This window comes from Terrapene carolina, unplaced genomic scaffold (genome assembly GCF_002925995.2).
Source record: "Terrapene carolina triunguis isolate 2854851 unplaced genomic scaffold, T_m_triunguis-2.0 Scaffold66, whole genome shotgun sequence".
Lineage (NCBI taxonomy): Eukaryota > Metazoa > Chordata > Testudines > Emydidae > Terrapene > Terrapene triunguis.
In genome coordinates this window covers 43419411-43443691 of record NW_020664417.1, presented here as the reverse complement: position 1 = coordinate 43443691, position 24281 = coordinate 43419411, and the positions used below count along the sequence as shown (strand labels likewise).

General features: G+C 39.5%; 2 protein-coding genes across 2 annotated transcripts in view; both read right to left on the bottom strand.

Annotated features, from left to right (window-relative positions):
* STOX2 (storkhead box 2) overlaps positions 1–18464 on the bottom strand; it is a 37422-nt gene extending 18958 nt beyond the window's left edge. The window contains exons 1-2 of the mRNA XM_024194420.2: positions 18381–18464; positions 11312–11464 (exon numbers count right to left, since the gene is read on the bottom strand). Of these exons, the coding sequence (XP_024050188.1) occupies positions 11312–11464; positions 18381–18399 (172 nt within the window). The 5' untranslated portion in view covers positions 18400–18464. The remainder of the gene's footprint in view (positions 1–11311; positions 11465–18380) is intronic.
* A 1051-nt stretch (positions 18465–19515) lies between these two features.
* Positions 19516–24281, bottom strand: part of LOC115271155 (storkhead-box protein 1-like) — a 183928-nt gene continuing 179162 nt past the window's right edge. The window contains exon 3 of the mRNA XM_029910615.1: positions 19516–19586. Coding sequence (XP_029766475.1) covers positions 19516–19586 — 71 coding nt within the window. The remainder of the gene's footprint in view (positions 19587–24281) is intronic.

Here is a 24281-nt window from a genome sequence, read left to right as displayed (position 1 = left end):
ATATTCTGGACTGAATAAAAACAAAGTGTGAAGTCCAAAGGGTTTATTTACACCAGGAAGCACTTTGCACCAAGTTAACAAGCAGCCGCCATGAGATGATATCATTTCTACTGATTTGTTTAATTTACTATACAAATGTAAATGATAGAAGGAAAAAATGCAAAGAACAAAACCGTCTGCCAAAAGGTAATTTTTTTTCCTTTTAAGTTAACACTTTTCCGGTCCTTCTTTCCCATTCCTATTATTTCCTCTTCTTTCTCATCATTTTCCCTACCTATCCATTTCCTTTCCACACTCCTTTTACTTCCCTCCTGGTCGGCCATGTTCTTTCCCCCAAAATAGTTGCAATACATTTCTGTTAGCATTTGGTTTCACATCTGAAGTGGGGAGAGTGGGTGAGATTGTCCCAGTGTATTATAAACAATGTCAGCAAAAATATATGACCCTGAGTGGTTAAAGAGAGCCCTCCATCTACACTAGGACTTTTCACACTGCCTAGCTCTACTGCTAGCACCAGATGATGTGCAGGTGGACACAATATTTGACAACAGTAGATAAAAAAAATGTTTCTGGTCTACACTAATACTTCCAAAGTTCCTAGCAGTGACAGAACTGAATAGGGCTAGAGAAACAGTGCAAGAAGCCCTGGGATAGACAAGGCTATTAGGTAGAAATAGGATCCATCTATTTAGGTTATCATAATGTGCTCATCACTGTCGTACTTGAGTACCTTCCAGAGTTAAAAAGATAAACAAAGTGATAAAAACCTGTAAAGTGGGGATGAGAAGGGCTCAGTCCTGCTCCCACTGAGTCACTGGCAAAGCTCCCATTGACTTTAATGGGAACAAGACAGGGCCTGAAGGAGGAAGATAAGTCTAAGGCCTGGTCCACACTAACCCCCCACTTCGAACTAAGATATGCAACTTCAGCTACGTGAATAACGTAGCTGAAGTCGAAGTATCTTAGTTCGAACTTACCGCGGGTCCACACGCGGCAGGCAGGCTCCCCCGTCGACTCCGCGTACTCCTCTCGCGGAGCAGGAGTACCGGCGTCGACGGCAAGCACTTCCGGGATCGATCTGGGAGTGATTTATCGCGTCTAGACAAGACGCGATAAATTGATCCCAGAAGATCGATTGCTTACCGCCGGACCCGGAGGTAAGTATAGACGTACCCAAAGCTCTAAAAAACCCCATTTTTTCATGTTCCCCTCCATTAATCATTTGATAGCTCTATTCACTTTGCCTTTTGCAAGTTTTGGAGCTTCTGCTGAAGAGAATGAGAAGCCAAGTTGGTCTTTTTGCTGCTGCAAACAGCTTGGTTATTCTGCATGCAGAAGTCCAAGTAGATGGATTTGCATATTCACTGTATGATTATTGAAAAATAATGGTACAGTGATTATACAAATATCTCTGTTTTGATTCTAATAATAGTTGTCCAGCAAGAAGAGTACAGATATTTGCACATTAGTTTGAGATTAGCTATAGACTGATGATGCAAATTGGATACCCAGAACCAAATCAAGGTGCAGAGCTGTTGGTACTGGAAAAATATTACTGTTATGCTTTCATATCTGTACAGCATCCTGCCATTCTGACTGGTGAAAACAGTTCCATTTCAGTAAAACATATAATTGCCAAAATTCATTTTTTGAAGTCAAGCCCTTTCTGAGTTAGATCTATATCCTCACACCATTTCAGTAATGGGATTCCAAGTTTCTTTGGGTAGTTACATGTGTGAATGGATGGGATACCATAGCACTTTACAAAAAATAATGAACTGAGCCTCATAACTCAAATAGTGAAGAGGACAAAAGCACTGATACAGAGCAATAAGGACTGCTTGGTAAGCTGGGCGCAAACAGTATATGTTTCAACACAGCTAACTGTAAAGTCATACATCTAGTAGATTCTATACGCCTGATGGAATTTTGCACACAATATTTTAAAATTCTGCATATTTTATTTGTTAAAATAACACAATATAACCACGCTGGTTTCAATTATTTTGGTAATTTATTTAAACTACAATACATTGGATGGAGAATCGGAGTGGGGAGCATTGGAGGAAATCCCCAAACCCCCTCTGTCTAATAGTAATGTAGCTAGTATTGACCCTTTACTTCCAGTTATTAATCAACAAATATATGCAGCCATATGCTCAGTGTTACATCATAGGCAACTGAGGAGCAAGTGAGGGCTGGGGACTCAAACTCACAATTTATATTGGCTGCTGACCATCTCCAGAAAGGTCAGTAGCAAATACTTCATGGAGCACATTTTGATAGGAAAAAATTTTCAGTTCAAAAATTTAAAACCAGTTCTAATCCCTAAAGCACCATAAGCATTTATAAGGCCGTACTGTCCTTTACAATAAGGCTCCTTTACGCCATTCTGGCAATGTAAAGGAGCCTTAAAATTTTTACACCTGTTTTATATTTCGGGGGGAATTCACTAAGAACAATGGGAACACTTCACTAAGCAGGCAGGATGCTACATTCTGCTCTGCCTGAGGGGACAGAGCCTGCCCCACGCCTACCTCCTCAGAAACACCCCAAAGCCCTACCCCTCCACACCAAGCGTTCTGCAGTAGTGAGCGAGAGGGACAGTGTCTCTCACTCGCACAACTGCCTAGGCCCAACCCTTAAGGGTGATTTACATCTCTACCGGCAGCTCTGGGTACCCAAACCGACCTGCCTGCACTACCAGAGAGGAGCGCGTGACCGCTCTTGCAGCTTCCCTTAGCTTCCCCATCAGAGGTCATTTTTCTGCAGGGAAGCAAAGAAATCTGCGGTGGCTATGAATTCTGCCAACATGCAGTGACACAGAATTCCCCTAGGAGTGTAGAATCTAGGAACACACAATGTAGGCTGATCTTACAGAATAGGGGACTCTATCCTAATAAGCAGTGCCTCTCAAAAAGATTTGGGGGTCTTGGTGGATCATCAGTTGAACATGAACTCCCAGGCAATGCTGTGGCCAAAAGGCTAATGTGATCCTTGGATGTATAAAAAAAGGGAATCTCAAGTAGGAATAGAGAGGTTATTTTACCTCTGTATTTGGCCTTGCTGCGATCGCTGCTGAAATACTGTGTCCAGTCCTGGTTCGAGAAGGATGTTGATAAATTGGAGAGGGTTCAGAGAAGAGCCATGAGAATTGTTAAAGGAGTAGAAAACATGCCTTTAGAGTGAAAGATTCAAGGAGTTCAGTCTACTTATCTTAACAAAGAGAAGGTTAATGGGTGACTTGATCAGTCTAAATACCTACATGGGGAACAAATATATGAAAATAGGCTCTTCAGTCCAACAGACGACAGTATAACACAATCCAACGTCTAGAAGTTGAAGCAAGACAAATTCAGCCTGGAACTGGGTGTAATCTTTTTAACAGTGATGGTACTAACCATTGGAAGAATTTACCAAGGGTCACGGTGGATTCGCCACCACTGACAATTTCTAAATCAAGATTGGATGTAGTGTTTTTTAAAAAAAGATTTGCTCTAGTTCAAACGGAATTATTTTGGGGAAGTTCTATGGCCTGTTATACAGGAGGTCGGATTAGATGATTACAATCATAGAATCATAGAATATCAGGGTTGGAAGGGACCTCAAGAGGTCATCTAGTCCAACCCCCTGCTCAAAGCAGGACCAATTCCCAACTAAATCATCCCAGCCAGGGCTTTGTCAAGCCGGGCCTTAAAAACCTCCAAGGAAGGAGACTCCACCACCTCCCTTGGTAACGCATTCCAGTGCTTCACCACCCTCCTAGTGAAATAGTGTTTCCTAATATCCAACCTGGACCTCCCCCACTGCAACTTGAGACCATTGCTCCTTGTTCTGTCATCTGCCACCACTGAGAACAGCCGAGCTCCATCCTCTTTGGAACCCCCCTTCAGGTAGTTGAAGGCTGCTATCAAATCCCCCCTCATTCTTCTCTTCTGGAGACTAAACAATCCCAGTTCCCTCAGCCTCTCCTCATAAGTCATGTGCTCCAGACCCCTAATCATTTTTGTTGCCCTCCGCTGGACTCTTTCCAATTTTTCCACATCCTTCTTGTAGTGTGGGGCCCAAAACTGGACACAGTATTCCAGATGAGGCCTCACCAATGTCGAATAAAGGGGAACGATCACGTCCCTCGATCTGCTGGCAATGCCCCTACTTATACAGCCCAAAATGCCGTTAGCCTTCTTGGCAACAAGAGCACACTGTTGACTCATATCCAGCTTCTCGTCCACTGTGACCCCTAGGTCCTTTTCTGCAGAACTGCTACCTAGCCATTCGGTCCCTAGTCTGTAGCAGTGCATGGGATTCTTCCGTCCTAAGTGCAGGACTCTGCACTTATCCTTGTTGAACCTCATCAGGTTTTTTTTGGCCCAATCCTCTAATTTGTCTAGGTCCCTCTGTATCCGATCCCTACCCTCTAGTGTATCTACCACGCCTCCTAGTTTAGTGTCATCTGCAAACTTGCTGAGAGTGCAGTCCACACCATCCTCCAGATCATTAATAAAGATATTAAACAAAACCGGCCCCAGGACCGACCCTTGGGGCACTCCGCTTGAAACCGGCTGCCAACTAGACATGGAGCCATTGATCACTACCCGTTGAGCCCGACGATCTAGCCAGCTTTCTATCCACCTTACAGTCCATTCATCCAGCCCATACTTCTTTAACTTGGCGGCAACAATGGTCCCTTCTATCCTTGGAATCTATCAATAACCTTATTTTGCAAGTGGAGAAACTGAGGTAGAGAGGTTAAGTGACTTGCCAAAGGTCTCAGCAATAGACACTAGAGTCAGAAATAGAAACCAGATCTATTGGTTTCCACAAGATTATCCTTGCAGTGTAGACATTTGGGCTCAGGTTGGAGCCTGGGCTCTGAGACCCTCTCCTCTCACTGGGTCTCAAAGCCTGGGCCTGAACATCTACACTGCAATTTTATAGCTCTGCCGCCTGAGACCCACAAGCCCGAGTCAGCAGACCCAGGCCAACCATAGCTACATCGCAGGTCTTTTATTGCACTGTAGCCATATCTTGTATGTTTGGGACCTGGAAGAAGCCTGAAGGGAAGAGGGCAGCAAGAGGGGTTTGCTGGCTAGTGTCCCCCAGAGAGCTAGGGCCAGAGGGCTCAAGGAAGGAGGAACAGCAGAGGGATTTCTTACTGACTCTAGGCCAAAGAAACTGAGCTACGGTCCAGAGAGGGCTGAAGGCAGGGGGAGCAGCAGAGGAACTGACTTGCTGACTTTTCCAAGGCTGCAGAGCTGGATCCAGAAGAACCATGAGAGGGCCAGGGGGAGTGATGGATGTTCCCAGCAGAGAGGTGGTGGGCGTGTGGGGGAACCTGCTGGAAAGAGCAGGGTTGCACTCCAGCTCGGGGGGCTGGCATTGCTGTCCTGGTACATGGATCGGAGTGGGCTGTGCTGAGCTGGGGCATGGTGAGGGATGCCAGGGCTATATGTTGCATATACTGTTTGGACTATGCTGGGGAAAATCTGGACTATGATTGTGGGACTTTTATTATGATAAATGTATACAGAACATTTGCAATAACTGAACCCCACAAGGGCTATATTTATACTTGGGAAGACTCTGGAGACTAATTCTGGGGATTCTGAAGGAGGAAAACTGAGGCAGGCGTGCCTGTCATGACGTGGCCTGCCGCAGAAGGATGCTCCTGTTGGGGCTGCCAGTGACACCCTGACAATGTCCTGTTTTATATGTAAACTCCCTCACCATTTCCAGAGGCTGGTTGTCTTTCTTTCTTGTTCTACTCCCCCACTAAATAGAAGCACCAGTAAAAAATAATATATATATATATAGTTTAGAGAATCTGGCATTTAAAATACTGCATGACAGCAGCGGTGTTATTTAAGATTATGTAGTGCTTTAATAATTCAAAAGCAGAAACTGTCTGGACATTGAATCATCAGACATGTACATTTGCTGCATCTCAAGAGAGTCTACTGTGCCTTCCACAGAGCTTCCAGACAGAAGATTATGTCTTGTTTGTTGCTCACAAAGAACACTGACCTAAGGTGAACTCAGTTAATGTAAAGTACATCTTTTCACTGCTGCATATACATTGGGCATTCAATGTAAAAATGAATGTACAGCAATTATATATTTTTGAGGTGGACTTTACCTCAGTGCAGCAGCCATCTGAATATCACTTTTTTACTTCACAAGTGAATATTAACACAGGGGCACGTATTCTGTTACAGAAATTTTCAACACTGTAAGCTGATTTTGGTTAACAACATTACAAAAAAATCTGTAAAAACTATTAAAAACAGCAAAGTCATTATATACTCAAACTTTATCTATAAGCTTTGTTAAAGCCAGGTTCATATTCACTAGAGGGTAGATGCCAAACTCAGGAAAAGAGGTTAAATTCTTAGCTGTTATCCTGGATTTAATAGATTTACATTTAGTATATGAGATTTTAAATCTGGTCAATAAACATAATGCAGGATTTCATAAACATCTTCTTGCACGATTCTAAGTTAGAATATTACAATATTCACAGTAGTAGTGCTCTCTCTTTAAAAAGAAAGACTGACAAAACACAATACACATAAATAAGATGTTTATTATTATTACAAAACATTTTTTCACCAATACCAGTGTATAAGTTTATGAAAAATACATTTTAAATAGTGTTTAACTGGTGTTAAATCTTCTAAAATGATTTTCTCCTGAGCTGGCACTATGGCTTAACAAGGGATAAAAGAAACACTCTGATTGGCTCATGAAATACTAGTTTAAGATGTAGAGTGGTTGCTATGTGATGTTATAAATAATTAGCATACCTTATTTCAGATATAGCTGTGGCCCAGATTTATGTCTGCACATTGGCTCAGCAAACTACAGGGCTAGTATGCAACTGTAAGATCCTGCACTGAGGAAAGAGGTTTATTTTTCCTCAGTCTGAGAATGGCAACTGTGGTTACGAAGTTTACACATGCCATAAAACCCAGGGAAGTACCTGTCTTTACAGCACAAGTGACCTTGTGACAAGTGGCGGCTGTGAAGACGCTACCTATGCCAACTGGAAGGGTTCTCCCCTTGGTTTAGGTCAGTGGCTCTCAACCTTTCCAGACTACTGTACCCCTTCCAGGAGTCTGATTTGTCTTGCGTATCCCCAAGTTTCGTCTCACTTAAAAACTACTTGCTTACAAAATCAGACATAAAAATACAAAAGTGTCACAGCCACACTATTACTGAAATATTGCTTACTTTCTCATTTTTACCATATAATTATGAAATAAATCGATTGGAATAGAAATATAGTACTTACATTTCAGTGTATAGCATATAGAGCAATATAAACAAGTCATTGTCTGGATGAAATTTTAATTTGTACTGACTTCGCTAGTGTTTTTTATGTAGCCTGTTATAAAACTAGGCAAATATCTAGATGAGTTGATGCACCCCCTGGAAGACCTTTACGTATCCCCAGGGTATACGTATCCCTGGTTGAGAACCACTGGTGTAGAACCACTCTGAGAAGTAGCTAGGCCTACAGAAGAATTCTGTCGACCTAACGTTGTCTACACCAGGAGTTGGTTGGCTTAGCTATGTCGCTCAGGGGGGTAGATTTTTCACACCCTGAGGTATGTAGCTGGGTTGACCTAACTTGTTAGTGTAGGCCCTAGACATGCAAATGTTCCTACATGGTGAGAGAAAGAAATTATTTGACAGTATAGAATTTAGAATTACGTACTCAGTAATGCTCTCCTCTCTCTTAGTTATTCACAATCCAACTGGGGAAGAGAAACTATTAATATATAAAAGGATATGGGATATTTTAAAACACCTATTGAGAAAATACTGATTCTCAAAAAGCTGGGACTCGTTAATTTCTATAAGGGATGGGGAGACAAATGGAAAGATCAGCCAGCACCAAGAGTGGTCCCCTTCACTGGATGATGTGGCTCTTCTTAAGAGAGCTAATACAGTGATATTCAATATTTTAATTATGTTATGACTGCAAGGGTGGAAGGGAAAGGAGTTCCTTTTTAACAGCAAAGTAGTAGAACAGTGATGGGGAAAAAACAAAGCAAAAAAATAGTTTAGGACAATAAAGGCTGTTTTTTAATTTGTTTTTGGGAGGGGTGAGTGGGGGGCATGGGAAATGCAAGATAGGCTTTTTTATTAATCTCAGACTTTAGAAAGACATGTACTCCTTGCTGGAAAAAAGGGGGAGGCGGCAAGAGACTGCGCCAACTTGCCTGGGGATACTTGCAAGCACAGACTATAAAATATTCCAGCCTGCTGAATTATTTTTTTGTGTGTTTTTGTCTGATAGGAACAGCAGAAATACCAAACCAACCAATACCCACATGCATAAGAAACTCAAGGGAGGTATCTAATAATTTAGAATTTCAAGTACCTAATCAGGTTTTTGATAAATGATATGGATTACAAGCTTCCTCCCAATGCTTCACTCTTTGGAACCTTTCCTATACTTACTAATGTAGCATTACTGAAGTAAGCCTGACTTGGAGAAAATAACTGAGACAAACTATACTAGAACTAGAAGTGTGAACTTTGATTGCCCTCTCCACCTTATGCCTCACATAATGGATCATTAACTTTGAAGTATGCAGAGATCACTGGAGAAACTTTATAAATAAAACCACAGGCTGAGACAAAAAACTAGTGTTTACAAAATATACGGTACTTACTGTACTTTCTCCAGATATATCAGAGGGCAGAATTGAGCTTCCTTAAAGAACCCCAAACACTGTAATTATTTGAATGGCAGGCAAAAATCTTTATTTTAGACATAGTTCCAAATCCAGAATTTTTTTCTCTTTTCAAAATCTCAAGACTTACTATCAGCCATAGGGAAAGTCCTACACACTATAAGGCTGCACAACTCCATATGCTCTGTTATCCTACAGTCTAAAAAACAAACAAACAAACCCCAAAACCAAAAACACAGAGACATATATATCTAGCTATAATAGGAGTTCCAAGGCAGAGGAAGATATATATTTTTTAAATATAGAAATTTAAGTAATTAATCTTTACACCAGTGATGGGAGGTAGGTTAGTAATATCAACCTGTTTAAAGATGGGGAAACTGAGGCACATAGTGGCTAAACAACTTGCCCAAGGTCACCGAGCAAGCAAGCAGTAGAGCTGGGATTAGAACTCAGGAGTTCCTGATGGCCACCCCGTGCCCATTCCTTTTATATTACACTGCCTAGAGATGCCTACACAGGGTGCCTTTTGCATCATTCACCAACCCCAGATATAGGCTGTTGGTATGGCGACGACATGCACCCGCGCATTATTTTTAATATTTTTCCTTTTTTAAGTGTTACTGTGTCTGGGATATTTCCATGTCACCATTTTATAAAGAATTATTAGCATATACTGACATAAAAACCTCCTGAATTTAACAGAAGAAAAATGCATTTTTATGAAACGCCATCAGCAAAACTGGTTATGATAAAGTGGCCAAATCTATAGCTGCTAAAGACTTTTGGTCATAGTGGGGAGAGGTGTCAGCTCCAAGAACAGGCCTCCCGGCTTTTTAAAGCTATGGAGAGTGGAGAAGGTAGAAGGCAAGACCAGCATCGGAAGTCTGAAGGTCTATGAAAAAAAACAAAAACTACTGACCTCCTTTAGATTTAAACATAAGCCCACTGAGGCAGACACTAATATTCTTTATTATTTGTACCATGCCACAGCAGTTTTGGCAGCCTGTCCAAAGTGGCTGGGAGGGCCACTAATTCAGTAGATGGGAATCCTGTTCTTGGAGACGGAATGATTTTACACACGTACATGGAGGACTCTATCAGAAATGATTGCATGAGGAATGGACAGTTCCTTTTGGTCTGTGATTTAGTAAATAAAACTCTAAATGACCTAGTAAAAGCCAACATGGAATCTACCATGTGGAGTAAGTGTACTTAGTTCCTGACACACACTTTCTATCCCAGCATGCTCCCTTTCCAATTTTAGGGATTAAAAAGGCACAGTGCAATCTAGTGCCACATGTACATTGCTGATTAGCTTGTTTGGGCACATTTAAGTGCTATGGTAAGCAGGCTATTCAGAGGATATTTAAGGAGAAGCTGTACCTATCTCACACTGGTCCCTATGTGCTTTAAACACAACTAAATACAACACTGGTCCCTAAGTGGTTTAAACTATGATCCTGCAGAAGTTTCAGATATTTCACAAGAAATATTGGACAAGCATATTCTGAAGTCAATTAAAAAACAGAAAAGAAAAAAATAGGCCAGAATATTATACTGATTTGTAAATGTTCAATATAACCTCTGTAAATTTCTTCATATCCTTCACTGAGTTAGGAATCAACCCTATAAAGTTTAAATCATGTGAGCAACCCTCTTGAAGTGAACATGATTGCCAGTGAGAGTAAGAATAACTCATGGCTGTAAGGGTTGCAGAATCAGGTCTTAGGGTTTCTGTTAATTTTGCTTCAAATCTCAGGATTAATTGGAGCTGCCATCTACAACAGTGACTCTGGACAAAATTTGGGGGTCATCGTGGATAACTAGCTGAACATGAGCTCTCAGTGTGATGGCGTGGCCAAAAAAAGCAACCCTGGGATGCATAAACAGGGGAATCCTGAGTAGGAGTAGAGAGGGTATTTTACCTCTGTATTTGGCATTGGTACAACCACTACTGGAATACCGTGTCCAGTTCAGTTGTCCACAATTCAAGAAGGATGTTGATAAACTGGAGAGGGTTCAAAGAAGAGCCCCTAGAATGGTTAAAGAATTAGAAAATATGCCTTATAAAGACACACTCAGAGTTTGATCTATTTAGCTTAACAAAGAGAGGGTTGGGGCTGACTTGATCACAGTCTAAGTACCTACCTGGGGAACAAATATATGATAATAGACGCTTCAATCTAGCAGACAACAATATAACACAAGCGAACGTGTGGAAGTTTAAGCTAGACAAATTCAGACCGGAAATAGAGTATAATTTTTTAGACGTGTGGGTATTAACCACTGAAAGAATTTACCAAGGGTCACAGTGGAGTCTCCATCCTGACAATTTTTAAATAAAGATTGGATGTTTTTCTAAAAAAGATATGTTCTAGAAATTATTTTGGGGAAGTTCTATGGCTTATATTTTACAGGAGGTCAGACTGGATAATCACAATGATCCCTTCTGGCTTTGGAATCCATGAATAAGCAAAGCAGGTTATCTACCAAGCTTCCTTTTCTAAAGTAACAAAAATTGTAATCAACCCTTTAGGAGGAAATCTTTGACTGTACTTAAAAAAATCCAGGTTCATATGATTAGTGATTCATTAGTGTATGGTTACCTGGGAAGCAGGTTGTTAGGTGTTCCATTAGTGCTTCTTGTGTGACTTGTTTTCGTGCAGAGTTCATTGCTGAGATGGCCAAGCAAAGGATTTCCCCAAGTGGGATAAACTGTGACTGACTGATGGGAGACATATTGATTGGTGATACATCACCTGTAGAAAGACAGTAGACATTCAATGAAGGGTTTCATTTAAACGTTGCTCACAGAACAAGTATACAGAGATGTGTCCATTACAATGTACACAATTTTGTATAGTTTATATCGCTCTTGCGATAAAACCTTCAAAATAAGAACCACAACTTAGAGAAATCAAGGACAATACACTTTTGACATTGAGGGTGCACTAAAATGTTCAGGGAATATTTTCAAAGAACGATCCAATACTTGAACCCACAAAAATTCATGCACACCCACTGCAGCTGCAGAATCCCAAGTTTGCATGTGCAAAGCAACAACTGTACACACAAGCATGAACTTGTGAATGCAATGGGTTCATACATATTTTTGTAGGCACAGCCACAGCTCTCTCTTTTCAAATCCTGGTTGTACGGGTCATCTACAGTTTGCACTAGAGAGAATTTTGAATTTTTTTTTAAATTGCAACAAAAATTAGAAAAAAAAATTCTGGAAATTCTGATAATGAGCCATATTTTTAGTTTGCTGGCCAGCTGTATTATGCCCTCTGCTCAATGGCACAAAAGCATCAAATACCTAAAGAGTTATGTTCAGAAGAGCTCCTTCCTTGGTGTACACATGTAATGACTTTGCATGACTGTAGATTAAAAAGAGGAATTTTTAAGTTTTGTTGATGAAATATGAACAAGTACAGACTGTTGTGTTATCTGCTTTAGGTGAACTTTATTTTAACTTGCCAGGTTACTTATCCAATTAATTTTTCGCAAGAAGTCTTTAAAATATATTTTATTAGCCAATACTTTAAGAGCACAGAAAAACTTTTAAACTTAAAAGGTTACAGGATGAGAAACAATTTGATGAGATAAGTATACAGTACATACACATTTAAAGTCTGCTCTTTATCTCCTATTTCAGTGGTAATAGTTCCCAGATGGTCCCAAAAGTACGGCAGTGCTTCCTACGTAACCAGTGAAAAAGCAGAAGGATTGGAGGTTTCCTTAACCATAACAGAATACTAGATAGTAACAATGGGCTGAAGAGTTGGTGTTAGGATTCCAATCAAGTTTGGACTACAGTTCAGGTCACAGACTGATCAATCACTGGGTTGCAGGTTTAGATTAAATGGCTTTGAAACTTCATGAGCTGTTCTCATGAGATTTCAGCAAATCTGAACAACTAGAATGCAGTTTTGGATCAGATCAGAAACCAAATATATGGAAGTGGGTTCAAATCTAGGAATTCAGATCCAACTCACTCCTGAAATTCAAAGGGATTATTAGATGTTCTGAGTGTGGCCCCATTAATTTTAATTGTCTTGTTTTTTACTAAGCAGATACAGGGCTCACAAATGGAAAATCAAATGCATCTAATCTTAAACAATACTCAGAATTGTTGCACTGAGTATTTTGTAAAAAAGTTTTCATAATTGCTTTAGGTTAACCCTATGTGTAATATTTATTTTTCAAATATGCCAGTTGCATATTCTGTTGGACAGTAGGGACACATGTGAACAGAGATGCATTAAGGATTTAAAAAAACACACATACAAATATGGAAGTGGATTTAAAATAAGTTTATTTGTTCTGTATCTCTCTGGAATACTATTGCCTACCACCTAATTAGGTCTTCATTCTGCAATTGGATATATGCTGGCAGAGCTTAGAACCTATACAGAGCTCCACTGCCTTCAGTTGGACTCCTTGTGAGTGCAAAGATCTGCCCCATGTATATTTGACTTCAGGACTGGAGCCTTGAATTAGAAGCTCTTTGGGACATTTTTATTTTACCTGTCTGCAAAGTGATTGGAACGTTACTAGATTACTATAGAAAGTAATAACCAACAACAATCTGGAAAATGGTGGACATTTGATTAGGAAGAATAGTAGACAGGGTTACACATGACAGAAGGCAAAAGCAGGTAGGCACAGCATTCCTAATCTTTTAAGAGGGGAAAAAACCTGAAGAGTTAATTATACTATTGTTAAGACAAACGAATATTTTATCTGTCAACAGGTAAAATTATTTATATAAACATATGAAGATAAAATCTTTAAAAATCAACGAGACATAAATATAAGAAAGTCAGTGTTCAAATGTATCTAGAGAATACTTAGTCCTGCCATGAGTGCAGGGGACTGGACTAGATGACCTCTCAAAGTCCCTTCCAGTCCTATGATTCTATCTACAAAAATGACATTGTATTGGAGAGAAGATGACATTGCCCTAATAATTGGTCTCATACCTGAAAAGAATCAGAATTAGTGAGTACACACACAAACATGTACACATACTCCAAAGGATTACAACTGGAATAGGAGATCTTCCTTTTTAAATAGGCCACTTAACCCGAGGAATCATTACGATTTAATAAATGATCCTTTACAATTTTTAATTAGTCTTCTGAAGGAAGAGATTGGATTCAGAATGTTGTGAATTGTTAGTTTCAGCTGGCTGCATACTAGTCATCAAGTAGTAAAGTTCTTTTTATTTTAGAAACATTTGGTGCTTTCTTTTTATGTAGAAATATCTGTGTACACTGTGCATAAGAAACTGTTTTGCAAAGTATGCAAAGTGCAGACAAGGCCCTGTAAGCCCCAATTTTCCAACGGCAAGTCTGCAAATATTGTTCTAAAATTGTGAGCTTAATTTGCATAATTAGTTACCACTAAAGCATCTGGAAATTGGGTTTTTATGTAAGCAAATCAGGTAAAATTTTTAACAGGAATCCATACACATTTTAAATTCAAAAGGAATGGCTGACATATATTAGTCTTGTAAAAGGCTATCATAATTCACTCCTTGCTAATTCCTTTGAGAGTTGGTTAACTTTGACAAGGCAACCCTCATTCATCTTCACTGCTGTCAGAATTAATTCTATAGTTAAACCTACAGATGCCAATAAACCATCTACTGGAGATAATTTGTGATTCTTCAAAGAGAGGAACAGAACATCTGTAAAACTTACAATAGACCTAGTGAGAGAGAGCCTCAGAGACCCACACTTATGGAGGTACTAATTTGCCAAGTTTTATCTTAAACACCCTTGGGCTCTGGGAAGTTCCAAGTACTCTGTGGTTGTAGTTAAGTGAAGACATTCTTTGATGCACAGCAACAGAAAGTATCTTGTGTTTACAATTTAATTTAATATATTAACACCAATTATATGTAAAAATAGCATTTAGCCTTTCGAATACAAGATTTACAACAAATTTTTTAAGGAAAGATCTGTTAAAAAAAATCAAATATTCTTTTCCTAAAACTTTTTTTTTTTGGTAGACCTCAACACTTTATAAAGGATTCAGCATATGGCTCCCATTAACTCAGACTGATGCTTGTTTCAAGCAGCTTTCCTTTGAAATCAAATTACTAGACTTGACTTTCAAATGTTTATGTTCAAAATTAAAAGGAAAACGGTGGAGCCCAGAAAGCAGCTTTCACCAGCTGACTGTATGTTTTATTAAAATACCATCAGCAGCTAGAAGTACATGGTTTCAATTCCATTTCAGCTTCCAGTGGAAAGAAACAACAGTCAAACTTTTTTTTTTTTTTTAAAGAATTATAATAAAATAAAGTTTCCCGGTATTTTCTTATGTACTTCATAGGCATTTTGAAAATGTCTAAGCACATAACAAGTAATTAATGGGATCTGGTCTCTCCTTGATGACAATGGGATTTACATAGATAATTACCCTTTTTAATGGAAGCTATTTAAAAATTAAAAGAGTCAGTTATAAGTAAAATAACCACATGCTTAAATAGCATTTTTCTTCCATGGATCTCAAAGCACTTTACAGAGATGGATAAACAGTATTATTCCTATTTTACAGATGAGACACCACGGCACAAAGAGGTTAAGTGATTACCCCAGGTTACACACAATCAGTAACAGAGCTGGAAATAAGAACCCATGCTTCAGTGTCCTATTCACCAGATTTGCTATACACCATTTAATTCAGTATGTCTGAATCTCATCTGCTTACTTTACTGACAAAAAATATTTTTAGTACAGATCGCACTAATAACAAAACGTTATGAAAGACAAACCTAGACTGCATTCTGCTCTATGCATTAACAACAAAATTGTCAGCTAAGTTCTGACAATAGAATCTTTATTACTGATTAAGCGGTTAGAAAGAACAGAGTTTGAATTTCAGCTCTCTGTCTCAGTTTGCAGGGACAGCAGTTAGAAAAATCATCTTTGACTTATAAATGGAGCCAATTCAATGCATCCATTGAGAGAGAAAAATATGAAAATACTATGATGTTTTTACAGAGTCACTTTTCAGAGTACAACCACACTTTATTATAATTTATACACTTATTTCCTCACATATGGGGAAGAAACCCCCTAAGTGCACTTCTGCAGTGCAGTGAAATGTAAGAAGCCCAAATGTAACCAATTCCTCCCCTTCTCCCCGTCACTCAAAGCTCTTTAACCTTTTGTGGTACAACAGTTTTCTCCAGATAAACTTTAAACATATGATTTTATTAAAAAGGAAATTTCAAGTTATGACATTACAGCCCTTTCATGGTATCTAAATACCACGGGGAGGGTTTGCATTAGAAATGCCTTAGATAGATTCCCATGCCAACAGACTGATATCTTCAGCAGATGATTGTGACTTCACTATGGGATCAAGCAAAAAGAGAAGCTTGTTTGTGATAATGGAGAAAGCTCTTCTTCGAACAAAAGATAGCTAACAGCAGCAGCTGGGGACAGAGAAAATTACAGAGAGAAGAACAAGCTCCTCATATAAATATTCTCTTTTCGAGCTTACCTGAAATCCCGTTTTGAAGGGACACATTTCCAAAATTACTTATTGTGAGCCTAACTGGTTAATACTGGTGGATAAACTGAACAAGTTATACATTTGACAGGGGTTGCATCCTCATCCCTAAATTTCAAGGTGAGTTCAATCATATTATTTCCAGAATAGCCCACGTCATAGGCTAGCAAACAAACATTTAAAAAAGGCCAATTCAAAACAACAATGTGCAAGCACATATCAAATTGCCACTTGAGGCTATATGGCACCTTTTAACCAGATTAAACAATAGTGAGAACTGGAAGAACATGCAGCTTCTGATAGCATTAAAAATGCTAGAAACATTAGATCGATGATGTATTAATATATAAATGAACATATGAGTCAACAGTGTAACGCTGTTGCAAAAAAAGCAAACATCATTCTGGGATGTATTTGCAGGAGTATTGTAAGCAAGACACGAGAAGTAATTCTTCCGCTCTACTCTGCACTGATTAGGCCTCAGCTGGAGTATTGTGTACAGTTGTGGGCGCCACATTTCAGGAAAGATGTGGACAAATTGGAGAAAGTCCAGAGAAGAGCAACAAAAATGTTTAAAGGTCTAGAAAACATAACCTATGAGGGAAGATTGAAAAATTTGGGTTTGTTTAGTCTGGAGAAGAGAAGACTGAGAGGGGACATGATAACAGTTTTCAAGTACATAAAAGGTTGTTACAAGGAGGAGGGTGAAAAATTGTTCTTCATAACCTCTGAGGATAGGACAAGAAGCAATGGGCTTAAATTGCAGCAAGGGCAGTTTAGGTTGGACATTAGGAAAAACTTCCTAACTCTGAGAGTGGTTAAGCACTGGAATAAATTGCCTAGGGAGGTGGTGGAATCTCCATCATTGGGGATTTTTAAGAGCAGTTTGACAAACACCTGTCAGGGATGGTCTAGATAATACTTAGTCCTGCCCTGAGTGCAGGGGACTGGACTAGATGACCTCTCGAGGTCCCTTCCAGTTCTAGGATTCTTTATTTTACTGACCACGACTAAAATTTAAAAAAAAATGTAATTTGCCCAGTCCCAATTAAACACCATGATTGAGCCTTCTTTGTAAGCTGATTTATCATTTTTTTTAAATCACATTTTCAGACTTACTTTACTGATATACACATAACATCAAAATGTAGTATCAAGAGAAGACTGCAACTGGATAGAAAAAAATATTTTAGAAAACAACCAAGCAATTTTCCCTGGTTTAAGAGAAGGCTAAACCTTATTTATTTATGTTTTAAAAGAGCAACCTAATAGTTGGTAAAAATTCCACTGACTACAAAATAAAAAGATATCCCTATGCCTCTAATCAGTTTCACAAACAATGATGGTATATGCTGCTATATGCTTGCTAGCACAATGGGATCCTGGTCAATGACTGGGGCTCTTAGGTCTATGATAATAAAATAATAATAATAATTATTATTATAACAAAATCTTGCACGTATATTTGCTCACCAGCTAGCCAATTTCACACCACCGAAAATGTATGCACACCAAAACATACCTTCTTCTTACCGACATAAGACACTTTCATAATTCAACTAATATTGCAAGAATGCAACTATATGATATGACCATTTAAACTATTTTTGGCCTTGGGAATTACACAGAAATCCCAATGCTGACCTACAGTATGACAAATATTTGCTTCATGTGTTAACGTTCTTAGGGTAGCTTTTGAATGCTGGTAGTGATTAACTCTGTTTCAAGCATGTAAAATGACCTATTCATCCTTTGGACCTGGTTAAAAATGATCCTACAGATGTAACATACCAAATTTCAGTTACTTTGTCAATATGTGCTGAAGTGCCCACAGTTGTCAGACTGGCGCGCGCACGCACACACACACTCAACACATTATGATCTAAATATTTCAATGTATTTTGCTTCATTCATTTACCACAGCCAGCTGACTCCTGACTCCCCAGCCTATGCAATGCTATGATCACAAAGCTTCTATGAAAATCTATGGGACTGTCCCAGAGAATATCAGGAAATTCCTTTTTAATAAAATATATATATAGTGTGCTTTTAAAAAAAAAGCTACCCGAACGATTTTTTCAGTTTCTTTTTTCTGAATTACTATTTTATACTTTCAGCACACAATATGTTAAAAAGGGGATTTACCTGAACCCCTATGCTCCATTACAGTTCTATAGTAGCTGTGATGTCACAACATTGCCAGGGCATTACATCATAGTGGAATCTGGCTGGCTGCAGCAGAGATCAATGCCACAAGACCTGAATAAAAATAAAGCATGCTTTTAAATAATATGTTGAATGCTCACCTCTTACCAAAACTATTGGGGGCCTCCAGACCATAAATGCTAATGCATTACCTGTGCGGGTCATCTTTAAGGAATTCTAGAATACTTGAATCTTCCCATAATTTTGTACGAGAGAGAGATATATAAACATAGCTAAGAATTGTGGGGGGGGGGAATCTCTAAAGAGCTCTGCAAATATACCTCCTACTCAGTGTTATGAAAACTCGTCTTCAAAAATATCTCTTCTTTCACCCTATATTCATGGAACAGTTGGAATCACACTCTACCACCACCCCCTGTTTTGAAGGCACTCACAGTCTTAGTAAAGCAATTCTCCACTGCAATGCCTCAGGATTCTGCAGTGTCACTCCTCTTCTGCCTGGTTCTCTGCAAAGTGAAGTCATAGGAATGGATCAGCCAACCTGCCTTTGCATTACCCTGCCCAGAATCCTTTGTGAACTGAAATGAGTCATCGTTCTGAGAAAAGCTACAGTACAATGTTCCAAGGTTTCTCCGTATGTCTGTGCATGCTTCTTTGTCTTTGCAACGGAATGTCGCTGCTTTTGTAACAGTGCACCGCTGCACTGTACAAGAGTAACAAACCAGTATCCTTACCAAGTGGGCAAAAAAGCCACTTACATGCATTAGCAGAGACGAGTTAAAGCTTTAACTCCTAGACAAGCTACAAAATTTACATCTAGCAGCATCATACAGACACATACATACACACAACATTTGTTTCTAAAATCATTTGCAATTTAGCTCACACACTTACCCGTGTTTACTATAATCACAAAAAATATTTGCTTTCCTTTTCCATGTCTGGAGAAAGCTGCAGACCTATGTGTAATACAGATGGTTCTATTGTACACTGGATCAAAGTTGTGCAGCTGTGAACTGTTCGTCAAAAATTCACATTGGGGAACAAGTCCTTTCAAGCTTATGTCTTGTCATCCCATTCACCAGCTAGGTTCACAATAAAGCGAGCCCTGAAATCATGCCAACGAGCCAGCAGAAATCGTCAAACTGCTCCAAGTGCCGAGAGCCAGCGGAGCTGCTGCTGCTTCTGCTGACAAAGAAGGTAACGTTCAGAATGAGGTCACTGTGTCAACATCTCACTCTCAATGTGAGGCTTCTGTTTGCTCAGTAAGTGCAGGCTAACTTAGGCTGTTTGGGGTGGAGAAGGGTGCATTTATTAGCTTTGAAGAAATGTTTCAATTGTTTTAATTTGGGGGAAATTTTATATCCAACTGTGATTTGTCAAAGAGACAGAAACAATGCACAGGAAGCAGGAAAAACAAAATAAAGGCATTTTGATATGGGTTTTTCTTTAAAGGCGTATTTTATTCTGCATCGAATACAGTGCCCTCACTTTAAAAGTACTTAGGCTCACAGGTCCATAAAATCCTGTAACACTACTCCTTGATAGTCATCAGACCCCATCTACACTGCAGTTACAACTATGAAAGGTAACAGTACAAGACCAAAGTTAAGGTCTTATCAAGGCCTTATCTCAACTAGGAAAACAGGTGTTTGGATATTGTTTGAGTTAGCCACGTAAGGTAGCTTATCCCATTGTAGATTCAGTTGAACACCTTTAAAATCATATTAGCTGATTTGGCTTAATGATGCTAGGGAAAGCCTAGGGCCTACCCTGACCAACTAACAATTTTAAAGGCGTTAAACTAAATCTGCAGTAGTTGCCTACTGGTTTTCCTAATGGGATTAGCTACCTAGAAGTAGATAATTTGATTAAACAACGAACCAAACCAAACATTCTTTTCCTAGTCTTGACAAGAGTCTATACTGCAAATTGTTGTAACCACTGTACCAGGTCATGTGACAACAGTGGTGTAAACTTGGTGTCTTGACACAACTGTAATTATAATGAAGCAGGGGCATCAGAAGGTATTTGAAGCTCGAAGAAATGTATTTTTGCCATAGTTACACCCAGTCATTTTATACAAAAAAAAAAAAAAAAAAAAAAAATCATATCCTGTGGTACTTAGCCAGGAAAACATTCATTGATTTTAAGAGACTTTTGCCTACTCAAGGGCTGCGGAATCAAGCTCAAAGTTTCTAAAAGACAAATGAATCCACCCTGGCAAACTGAATTAAAGAGGTCTCCCAGAATCTTCTTGAAGAAATCTCTGCAGTTAATCCATCAGATCCACATCTATTTTCTAATAAATTCTCTTTATGTTTCTGAAAAGAAAAGCTTACTGTGGGCACTCTTAGAATGGAATTACAGCAGGACATACTGTAACAAAAACAACCAGAGCTTTTTCCTCTAGTTTTCTTTCTTTTTTTTTTTTAAACACACAAATTACTATTTCAATAGTTGAAAGGTACTGAAGTTGAAGAACAAGCCAGGATTTCCACCATCACAAGCAGGTGATATTATTGCAGCATGAGCTAAGAAAAGGAAAGTCCACACAAAATAGTATCAACTGAAGTCCAAATTAGTGAAGTGGTTCAATTATCATGCTCCTCCCTCTCCAACACACACATAGGACAAAGTGATAAGCATTCGGTAATAGCAGCAACAGCTGACAGTATGTATTAAATTGCCATTGTATGGCTGTCTGCCATATCCGACAATGACATCTCATGTTTTCTATTATGGCTGTATAGTCAGATCTGTAAGGAGCAAAGGTTGTGAACAGATGTCACAAAGGAATGTGTAGGCTCCCACTGAAGATTTGTCATGACACTTAGCCCTTTTTTCCACCAGTTTTGCTTGTCTATCATTCTTAAAGAGTTTACAACTTTTATTGATAGTTGCTCTCCATTTAGATCTGTCCTTGGTAACGTCTTCAAAGTTTTCATGAGTTCAGATTCTGTTTAAGGGTATCTTTGAAACATTTATGTTGACCAACCTTCCTGCACATTCTGAGTTTCAGCTCACCATAGAGGGCTTTTTTCGGGAGTGTATCATCATCCATTTCGGTAACGTGACCTGTCCATCTAAGCTGAGCTTTGATAATCATTGCCTCAATGCTGGTTGGTGGTGTTTTTTCAAGGATGTTAATGTTTGACAAATTGTCTTGCCAGAGGAACTTCAGAATAGAACGAAGACAGCACACGTGAAATTTTTCAAACTGCTTGATGTGTCTGAAGTAAACGGTTTACATTTCACATCTGCATAAAAGGGATGCTGTCGCTGCTGCAGTGTATTTCATCCATTTTGTTGACACTGCGATGATATGCTGGTTGCGTATCTTGTGGCGAAGGCTTCCAAAAGCCTGGCTTGCCTTTTGTATTCTGTTTGACATTTCCTGATCTCACTTGAAACAGTACTGCCAAGGTATGTAAAGCAACTGACATTCTTTAGTTTTGTAATATCAGTGCTGATATTTGGCTCAGTGGTGGTGATTGATGCGACTGTTTGGAAGAAGACTTCAGTTTTTTGCCAGGCTGGTGGTGAGTTCAAACTGTTTAGTTGCCTCTGGGACCATGTGAAGAATAAACTTTAGGTCACTTTCACTATGACTAGGTGGAGCACAATCATCCCTAAAAAGGCTTTCACACACGAGTTCCTCACAGATTTTTGTCTTTGCAGTAAGCCTTCAGAAACTAAAGAGACTTCCATCAGTTCTGTCCCTTATGTATATGCCCTTTCGAAGGTTGTCAATTGCATAATTCAGAATGGCTGCAAAGAAGAGTCTAAAGAAGATTGATTCCAGCACACAGCATTGTTTCACCCCATTGTACATGGGGAATGGGTTAGAGAGGCCACCATCTGAGAGTACTTGACCAGTCCTGTCTTCATGGAATTGACGTATGATGCTAACAAATCTATTTTGAGTTGTCTCCTCCCTGATGGTAATCACCTACCCACATAAGCTGGACTAAAGAAAAGAGCCCTTTGTTGATCTTTACCCTAACTTGTACAACACATCCTCCCAGCCAGGGCTCTGAGATTTTATGGCCTTTATCACTGCCCTTCTATCACTAGAGGAAACACAGAGAAGAAAAGGAATATGTTGGACTGCACAAAGAGGAAAAAAATTAAAAATTAAAAAACATCAGTGAAATATGATGGGGAGGTTACCATTATGGATGAGACAATTAAAAATAGATTTGTATCACTTCTACTGCATTCCTACATTTTGAATGCTTAATTCAGCTATTACCACCTAGCATTGGAGTGAGGTGCTGGAGAAATTGCAGCTCTTTTCTTATAACTTCTTTTTGGCCCCAGAGATTCCCAAATCGACTTGCTACCTTGGTCACCTCATCCCCAGAGGGATGCTACCTGCTACATCATAACCCCTACATGCCCCCTCTTCCTCCCAGCATAAACCCCAGTCTCTCCCACCTACAGCCTCATCTCCAGTTTGTTCCTGGACCCTGAGTTTCATTACTTGCTGCTAAGCTCTCCCACTGAAGGCAGCTATCAGTAGCTGATATTAATATCTGATATGCTCTGATAGCTACTATTTCATATCCAATAAGTCTGGAAAAACATCCTTACTTATCACATATCTAAAAAGTGCCATGCAAACAAAGGAAAAATAATCACTAATCCTACCAAACACAAGGCAAAAAAACAACCGATGCCTCACTCACTAACGGTAACAACCTGGAACCATATGAAATGCTGAGGCACTCAGTTGTTAGTCTTAAAAATAGCAGAGTCTGACAAAGAAAGGGGGCACTTCTAGAAATGATTATCATCTCTCCTATGTTTCCTTGACCTCTAAGGGTCTGTCCTCACAGCAAAGAAAAACCCACAGCTGGCCTAGGATTGCCAACCCTCTGGGATTGTTCTGGAGTCTCCAGGAATTAAAGATTAACCTTTAATTAAAGATTGCCATGCGATGAAACCTCCAGGAATATGTACAACCAAAACTGGCAACCCTAGGGTGGCCATGCCAGCTGACTTGGGTTTGCGCCAACTGACTCAGGCTCACAGGGTTCAGGCTGTGGGGCTGTTTCATTGCAGGATAGACGTCCGAGTTTGGGCTGGAGCCCAGGCTCTAGGACCCTGCAGGATGGGAGGATCCCAGAGCTCAGGCTCCAGTCCGAGCCCAGAAGTCTACACAGCAATGAAACAGCCCCAGCTGCAGCCCAAGCCCGAATTGGCTGGCATGGGCCAGTTGCGGGTTTTTCTTTGTTGTGTAGACATATCCTAATAGCTACTTCTCCAAACTGTAGATCATTGACAAGAACTAAGGAAGAGCTATTACAAAATACCCAAGGAATCCTCAACTTTGATGGTAGAGAAAAGGGGTGATCTGCATTGCTCAACAACGACCTCTAAGGAGCGCTAAGCAACAGTGCTGTTGATCTCGAGAAAGAATTCTGTCCATTTCTTTCAGTTGGCAAAAAATGCAAGGGAAGAGGGTCAGGGGAATCATCTGAATTCCAGAGAGGGTAAAGTGGGAGAGGGAGAGAAAGCAACACCAATAGAAAACAACCACTAATCTATACTATGCCAGGCTGTTTTTGAGAAGTTTTATAAAGTACAACAAAAATATCCTTTTGCGAAAAATTTTGGAAACAAACCACTGGAATAAAATGTATGGGCTGGCTTAGCCACACACTGTTCAGTGTCTAATGTATTTCCACTTTGGTTTAGCCAGAACAGATTTTCAGTGCAGCTGAGGATGTTGTAACTAACAGAAAAGCAAGCCTGATAATGATTAAAATTCCTAAAGGTGAGTGATGCCCCTGAATTATCAGGGAGAGGGTTCAAATGAAAGACCAGTGCACTTCCATTTCTAATGACAGTGATAAATGGGAGAATTTTCAGCCA